Source organism: Octopus bimaculoides, chromosome 3 (genome assembly GCF_001194135.2).
Source record: "Octopus bimaculoides isolate UCB-OBI-ISO-001 chromosome 3, ASM119413v2, whole genome shotgun sequence".
In the NCBI taxonomy this organism is placed as follows: domain Eukaryota; kingdom Metazoa; phylum Mollusca; class Cephalopoda; order Octopoda; family Octopodidae; genus Octopus; species Octopus bimaculoides.
In genome coordinates, this window is record NC_068983.1 from 89,413,986 (window position 1) to 89,423,102 (window position 9,117).

General features: G+C 36.8%; 1 protein-coding gene and 1 long non-coding RNA gene across 2 annotated transcripts in view; one reads left to right on the forward strand and one right to left on the reverse strand.

Moving 5' to 3' along the window:
- The window catches only part of LOC106873931 (chondroitin sulfate proteoglycan 4), a 187,797-nt gene extending 184,982 nt beyond the window's left edge, over positions 1–2,815 (reverse strand). The window contains exon 1 of the mRNA XM_052966293.1: positions 2,387–2,815. Within this exon, the coding sequence (XP_052822253.1) occupies positions 2,387–2,459 (73 nt within the window). The 5' untranslated portion in view covers positions 2,460–2,815. The remainder of the gene's footprint in view (positions 1–2,386) is intronic.
- On the forward strand, positions 966–5,090 carry LOC128247313 (uncharacterized). Its single transcript, XR_008263691.1, has 2 exons — positions 966–1,327; positions 4,737–5,090. It is a non-coding gene; the product is annotated as an uncharacterized LOC128247313 (long non-coding RNA).
- The last annotated feature ends 4,027 nt before the right edge of the window (positions 5,091–9,117 follow it).

The window sequence follows — 9,117 nt, forward strand, 5'->3', positions numbered from 1 at the left end:
TCAGTCCCACTGTGTGGCACCTTGGGCAAGTGTCTTCTGCTATAGCCTCAATCTGACCAATGCTGAGTGAATTTGGTTGACGGAAACTGAAAGAAACCCATCGCATGTATATATGTATACATGTGTGTGTGTGTGTGTGTGTGTGTGTATGTGTGTGTGTATGTCTCTGTGTTTGTCCCCCCACCATCGCTTAACAACCGATGCTGGTATGTTTATGCCCGCTGTAATTTATCAGTTAGACATAAGTGACCGATAGAATAAGTACTAGGCTTACAAAGAATAAGTTATGGGTTTGATTCGTTCGACTAAAGGCTGTGTTCCAGCATGGCCGCAGTTAAATGACTGAAACAAGAATAAAACAGTGTGTGTATGTGTATATATATATATATATATATATATATAGGAAGAATTCACAAAAAAACAAAGGACGAAGACAGGTGGTGTAGAAAACAAACAGATGTATTAGTATAACGCTCGGGAAGTGAAAAAATCTTTAACGTTTCGAGCCTACGCTCTTCCACAGAAAGGAACACATAAAGAAACACAATATATATATGTATATATATACATATATATACATATATATATATATATATATATATATATATATATATATATATATATATATATATATATATATATATATATATATATATATATATATATATATATATGAGAGAGAGAGAGAGAGAGATGCAGGATTGGGGTATGGTAAGTAGCTTGCTTACCAACCACCTGACTCCGAGTTCGGTCCCACTACGTGGCACTTTGGGCAAATGTCTTCTACTAAAGCCTCGGGCCGATCAAAAGCCTTGTGAGTGGTTTTGGTAGAAAGAAGCCTGTCATTGAAAGAAGTTCGTCGCTGATATATATACATATATATATGCACACACACACATGTATATGTCTGTGTTTGTCCCTCTACAATCGCTTGACAACTGATGTAGGTGTGTTTACATCCCCGTAACTTAGCGGTTCGGCAATACAGACCGACAGAATACGTACTAGACTTACAAAGATTAAGTCCTAGGGTCGATTTCTTCGACTAAAGGCGTTGCTCCAGCATGGCCGCCGTCATATGACTGAAAAAAATGAGAGTAGAGTAAAAGAGTATCGTACCTTTATGTGTGTGTGTGTGTGTGCGCGCCCCACTGGAGAGAAATATGAGGAACGAAGTGTATAAATGTTAAAGAAAATAATTGTTGTTGCTCTTATAGAGAGAAAGGTAATTTCTACTTGCAGATACTGGTATTGCTTACGTTTAAGGATTACTTGTGGTGGTTGACCAGACAACAAATTACACTGGGATCAAGTCCACTCTGGGGAAGTAATTATAGTATTTGTTTTTGCATCTCCTTTTTTTGTTTTTATTGATTATGAAGCTACGTAGAGAACAGAAAAAGAATGTATGGATAGATACTTATGTGTGCGGTTATCTATAATCAGGGTTGATTTTGAACTAACTTTATATTTTGTGTACTCACTGATGCTTTTATTTAAGGTTATGCGAGTGAGTACCTGGTGAAAAATTTGCATTTGCAAGTGTATCAAATATTAACATAATACACACGCATTCATATATATAAAGTATATAAAACACCTGAATTTGTATAATAACCAATAGTTTCTTCGGTACCTACATCAGAAAAAACCTCCATGTATACATTCTCAAACCACTCTCCCCCATCCGCATATATATATATATATATATATACGATGCCACTATAAAGGCAGAAGTGAGGGGAAAATAAGAGCAGTAGTAGAAGATGGAGGTATGTCATTTAGTATTTTCTTCTGAGGTAGTAGGGTTCTGGTGATTTGTGTTTAGTGTAATTATATGTAAACTTGATGGCTTTTTGTAAGGTTATATCGGTCGTAGTGTAGTTACTGTTTGGGGTAAAGGTAGTAAATGAAGTGAATGACAACGGTTAAAGATGATTATGATGAGAACGTTGTGATAGTGATCAATATAGCATGGTGAAATGGGGGCAGCAGTATCAACAATAATGGTTTCTGATTCAGACACAAAGCCAGCAATATTGAGGAGAGGGTCTTAGTTGAAATCATCGACCCCTGTACTTGACTGATGCTTTATTTTATCGAACCCGAAAGGAAGAAAGATAAAAGTTGACCTCAGTGGAATTTGAACTCAGATCAAAAAGACCTCATTGACAACAATAATGGAAAGGATATAATGCTTAATGATGGTAGTGGAAGTAGTTGTACTGGTTGTGATGATGAATGAAGTAGTCATGATCGCGCGGACGAACGCAAAGACAAGCGAATGGCGAATCAACTGAATATATTAGTTATGAATGTGTTGGACACTTGTATGTTTGTATTAGTATAATAAATATGTGAGTGTACTTGGTTTGTATTACCTTACCTTGAACAGTGTGTCCTATGAGTGACAGGCACAATACACATGGTAACAAGAGCCAGTAACGGTACTTCCACATGGCATCAGTAGATGTCGGGTGGCCTCAGCTGCCAACTGCAGCTTCTTTTAGCCACGGTTGGGGAGCTGACACACCACAATAAGAGAGTGATATAATAGGATGAACAAAACAGACTGACTGACTGATGTTACGTTGGAAATCCTAAATCGAAGCGTGTCGTGTGTGAGTGCTGTCGAGTATGACGAGTGCTGTCGAGTTTAGTGTGAGTGATGCTGAGTTTTGTGTGTATGTGGTGAATACTCATGTGTGTATGTATATGTGCATAGACTGACTAGAGGGATGCTGAGCACGAGATGAAGGAGGGAAAAGACTACAACGATGGTGATGGGGATGATGCTGGTAGTAGCGGAAGCGAAAATGATGTTTGTTGGTGGGAGGAGTAGGAAGAGGTTGAGGACATGTTGTAGGAGGAAACAAGAGAAGGGAAAGATGGTGAGGAAATTTATTATATTGAAATACCAGCAGCAAGTTGAGTTGAGTAGGACTGTGAGGAGGAGAGTATAAAGAATAAAAATAGCAGTACTGGTGGAGGTAGCTAGGTGGGGGAGATTAAAATGGTAGGTGCTGGAAGAAATTCTAGCCAGCTCGCCAGACTAGCATTAGAGGTAGTAAACATAATATTATTGAGTGTTATTACTAGTATTAGTAGTAGAGCAGTACATAGCCAAATCAGCAGACAAAAATACATTGTGATGTTTTTAGTTACGCTCTGAGTTCATCTCTTACTAAAGTTGACTGCCTTTCTTCTTTCTGGGGTTCGATAAGTAGCAGTCAAATACTAGGGTAATCTCATCAATTATTTCCCTCCCTCACCAAAAAAATGTATGCTATTTCGCTCACATCAGAAATCGTTATTTGAATTAGTGACGAATTGTGCTTTGTGATATTTAGTTACGTCCCTTTATGTTCTCAGTTCAAGTCTCTCTCAGCGTCGAATTTATTTTTGCATCCTTTGTGGATTCATAGGAGAAACTAGTTCCTTTCTTCCATCACAATTTTTGGTCTTGCACTACAGTTATTATTGAACAACAAATGAAATGTTTTGCTATATTCAATCCCCTCCCTTTACACTCGCTCTATTCAAATCCCAACGAGGTTATTTTCCCCTTTCATCCTTCCAAAGTAAATAAAATAAAGTGTTAGGCAAGCACTGAGGTTGTTTTAATTGACAGTTCCCTCTCCAATCAAACCTGTGGCCTTGAGCATATGTTAGGCTGTTGTTGCTAGCACCATAATAATAACTGCAGCAGCAGCTACAATGGTACATAGTAGTAGGAATAAATGGATACAGGCAATATCAATAACAGCAGTCATCCCAATACGTTCGCAAGCTTTATAGTTCATAACGTAAGAATGGTGTTGAATTGCACATTATATATATATATATATATATATATATATGTGTGTGTGTATATATATATATATATATATATATATATATATATATATATATACACGGTATATATATTTTTTCATCACACACAACACACATGTTGGTCTAGCGGCAACATTAATATTTAATTAGGAAAAACTCGATACAGATAATTAATTTCGAGCATTTTATATTTTATTGTGCGTGGAGTAAAAAGATATGGGAGACCGATTAGATAGACGAGAAACTAGCTCCGATTAACGCATTTAAGACTGCATTTTACGGTATAAACATAAACAGTGTGACAATTGGAGCTACATAAAGATTCTTTCGACACTATGTACACATAACATAGGTATTGTAATTTATTGTGTATGCTAAAATAGGTTATTACAATAAAAGAGCTGCCGTGTGCACGCATGAGCGTAAATGTTATGTTCGACTGAGTTGTTTCTGATGTTGATGGCCACAAATTTAATAGGGAAGTGGAATGAGGAAATGTGGAGTTTGGTCCTTTTTCAAAGGAAGTAACCAATTCAATGGATTTTGAAAAAAATCAGCCAAACTGAACAGGATGGGATTAGGACTTAGAGAGACCTTAAGAACTTACAAGAATTCAGTGCGTGTGTGTGTGTGTGTGTGTGCGTGCGTGCGTGCGTGCTTACGTGTGTGTACACGCGTGCTTGCGTGAGTGTGTGTGTGTGTGTACGAGCGCGCAGAGAATATGTAAATAATAACCCATAAAATATAATTTTACTTTTCGAAAGGAAATAAAATTGATAGAAAGTGTTTATTTATACTGCAACTTTATATTTGAAAAGTTTTCTCCTGCTTTTTTAATTTCTAAGTCTTTGATCTGATCCTCAAAACTAATTTTACATAACATATCTGCTTTCTATATTTAGGAGAGATAAGGTATCCAGCCTGTCTTGTTGCGGAGTTATTCTGCTGGGGATTTTAATACGACTGAAGAAATGAACGATCAACTGAGCAATTTAGTAACCCTCAGGGTTTGAAATAAACGAAAGCCAATGTCTATATTTGGGAAGACACAATAATGTCTTATATAATTACTTTATGGAAGACAATATTACTTTTATAAAGTTCAGCATGACTGAATCTTGCTTTCACATTTTTTGTTGCCCGTGTGAATGAAGCTCTGCTATGTCTTTGTATATTTCTTATTTCAGTTTCAATTTAGTCCAACAATTGTTGTGAAAAGAGACGATTCAAAATATATTTCTTGACATCCAAATATACTTCTGGAATTTCTGATTCATTTCCATCATTGAGTGCCTTCTTTCTGATGTTGTTGTGAGATTGAGGAGCCTTGTAATCAACATCTGCTAGCATTTCTATTCTGCTTCATTTTTGTTGTGTTTTTTTTCCAATTCAGCACATGAAGTGCACTCTCTTTCAATTAATAATCCGTATAAATCTGCATATGTTTTTATTTTGTAGAACCTAGTTCACTCTCTGGAAATTTAGCAAAATCTTGACCAAAGAAAATTCAATATAAAATCAAATTCTACTTCTTGCAATCTTAATTATAGTATTATTTGCTTCTCTGAGTACTTTTCTTTGTTACTTGTCCTCAGTTATACATTCTAACACTTCCAAAATTGAAAGTAAACATCTCAAAACATTTGCTTTTTCTATCAAATACCATCCATCTGGTATCAGAGAGAGAATTTTAAGACATTTTCATTTTCAATGCAACCTTTAATAATTTTTCACTGTCTGGGTGAGGCTGCAAAGAAATTGCACTGTAGAAAAGAAATTACCAGCTTCTTGATAGCTATCAACAGTACTTTGACCAACTATATTTATTGAATGGGCTGCACAGGGCACATATATGACAAAATTATTTTGTTTCTAAAATTTTTGCTGCATCTTCTTATAATATCCAGACTTCTTAATAGCATTGTTGTAAGAATGACTGCTACATTTTGAAAAGTTTACCTTACAAATTTCACATAAGTACTATAACATTTGATTTGCCATTTTCTCACCAGTACACCTTTTCATTTCCAAACAGGTTCATTCGGTTCTCCATTAAAAACTTAAGTACAGTAATTAACTGATTGACATGTGGCCTGGTGTTAAATTAACTGACAAAATAACCAAATTTCACTTTGTCAACAATGAGCCCATAGACTTTTGAGCTATTAATTGAATGAATTCCTCACAGGTAGTTTTGGACAGGTAAAAAGGACATCCTCTACCAGAATTTCCACATTATGAAATATGACGTGCAAAAATGAATCAATCTAGCTTATGATCTAGAGCAGCAATAATCCAAATCCTACTTCTGCAATAATCTAAATGTTTCTTCTATTCTTCAAAAAGACAAGCCACATTCAGCGAACAGCTATGAGATACCACAAGACATGTTACTAGCAATGGCACACTTCCTAAATTTATTTCCTAACTATTGCCCCAACCCTACACTTTATCCATCAGTAAATTATTTAAGTATAGAATGTCTTTATTCACCACAACCAATTACAATAGCGTTTCACTACTCACTGAACCCTTCTCTTTAAAATGTGAGAGCAGATAGTTTACAAGAAAAACAGTAAGCTAACCCTGTTGATACTGAATACAATAAGCACTCTTTTTTGTATTTCTCACCATTGGCTTTTGTCTAAAGGAAAATTTTTATGAACAATATCAGACTGGTTTGCCACTACTGGTAAGACTCGTCAAATAGTCTATTTTGATGTTAACAGTCAGTAGATTCACAAGCAATTCAATGAGCTCCATCACCAGCAGAGAATTCAAGTTACAACCCTGGACCTTTTGCTATATTCATTTGTAGGCTGAATCATTTCACCACCATCACCATGGTCCACTAAACTTTCATTGTCAACAATTATTTCAACCCCAGAATGTCTTGTAAAGTAACTTGAATCGACATTTGCAGTAGAGGTACCAAGAGACTACAGGCAAGTGAGATAAGTAGTAAGACATGTGCTACATGAACCTTCATGTGACACCTTAGTAATTCCATTATCATCATGTTTTGATTCTGAAATGCTCAAAGTGTTATTTGTGTCCACTTCTGATGATGGAAATTAGTTTCCATCCAGGGTCTTATCAATGATGGTCCAGTTGATGTTTTGGGTCATTCCTGAGGTTGCAAAGTCTCCAGAAGAAACAAGACCAAGAGGTGGAATTTTCTCTATCCCTGCATCTAAGCAGGTGCATATGCTACATGTACCTTCCCTTGAAGTTGTTAGCTGTCATATCTGTGTAGTGCCTTGTGATGCCAGTGGATGTTGAGAAGGTGGCTCTGTAGACTACAGCCCTTGGGAGGCAGGATCCTCCTAGAGGACAGCTGGCAGAGTTTTGATAGTTACAGGTTGGTGTTGGAGGTTGTGCAGATGAATATTTACATCTGTTGTAGTGTGCAATGTTAGAGGCAATGTTACTTAAGTAAGAACAGCTCACCTTGATGTTATGCAGGTTGAAAAGCTTATAATACTTGTGACCCATAGGGAAGTGCTTCTTAATCAATGACAAAAAGCTCCTAGCTACATTAATGGAAACTTCTAGGTTAAATGGGAGGGGCAGATTATCTTTCTCTTTCTTCTCCTCTTTAAATGTTTGGGTGGACAAACATGTGGCATCTGCCATGTATGCCAACTTCTCAAAAAATACACTTCTTGCCAATGCATCATTGCAGTAGGAGAGGGTTGTTGAAGCTCTCCTATCAACTGAAAGTTTACGTATTCTGCTAACACACGGAACTAGGTTTCTAATAACAATGGTGGAAAGAAAATGATTCAGGTTTCTCTGGATGTATACAGTTTCATCATTGAGCTTCCTGTAAGGACAGTAATTGTCTGGACAGGCTGAATTCTTGAAATACTTTTATCAGGTCCTGCCTAAATTTGTCCATGGCATGGTCATTCATATGGCATGAGATTGCCAGGCTCTCATTCATGTAAAGAGCCAAGCTGTGAGGGTGTATGCATTTCTTGAGGGTGTCCAATATAAATAACTTGATGAGATCAGCAATCTCAGCACTGTTGTCGCTCCCCATAGAAACGTCAAACAGTGGATTGCCTTCTTTCTTCACCCAGAAGGAATTGTCACAAACCAAGATTGACTTTCTGGTGTTCATGATGATTCTGACACCAAAATCACTTATACTAGTGAATTGCCTAGTGAAATCCAAGGACTTCAGGAAAAGAGGTTTTGATAGAAGTCCATGATGTCAAGCTGTGAATCTGCGTGCTGAATTATTCTCAATACTGTGGAACCAGTCAATCACAACTGCACTGGAATCTCATTGTGTCAATCCTATGACCCTTCTAACATCAGAGTTCATGGTATCCAGAATACACTTACTGACACTTTTTGAGGAGTTGATGAGCCTGCATTTGGGATTGGAGAGAAAATTAGATTTATGACACTTAAGTGTAATATGGGGTGGGAGTGGCATAGCAACGCAGTCTACATGATCTGCTCTATTAAGAAGGATGGCTAACTCCTTCACTTATGAATTTATGTCATTGTATGTAGAGGTGCTAGTTTTCTTGTATGTCTTGGCGATCATGTGTGAGGAGTCTTGTATCTGTTGGGATACTTGTTTTATAAATGTTCTTTGTTTTGCCTACAAGGATAAGTACATTAGGCAATTGGTTAATTTTTGCCATGTAGTCATATAAAGATTTGGAGAAGGGGTTAGGATGGTGCTGAAAGTGTACCTTCTTTATAATGTTCCATAAGTCAGCTTTGAAACTCTCAAGGTCCTTTATCTAGGGAGGGTACTTTGGGAATTTAAAACTTATCCATGAGGTGTAACAGTGGATGGATTCTTGATGACACTTTCAGTCTTCTCCATGAGCCACATCAAATAAATTTTCCTTGGTGATATCTGGATATTTTTCAATGAGTATAGCAGCAGTTGTCTCACCATTGCAAACTGTTTAGCAGGCATTTGTGGATGGAGCTCAACAGGGTCTGGAGCATTTGTACAAGTGAGTGGACAAAGGAAAGAAAGAGTCACTCAACACATTTAGTATAAGTTACATATGTTATATTTAAAACAGTTTGATTCAGCCCTATACAACTTAAACTTTTGTAGGCTCCTTACAATCATTGATATGCACATACACCCATACATGCATCCTTAAAATGTACATGCACACATTCATATACAACAAGCACTAATGCATACATATTCATAAACATGCATGTACACAAATGAGCATGTGCACACACACACACACATGCTCAAACAACTGATACACACACAGTTGATGCATAGACCCACGT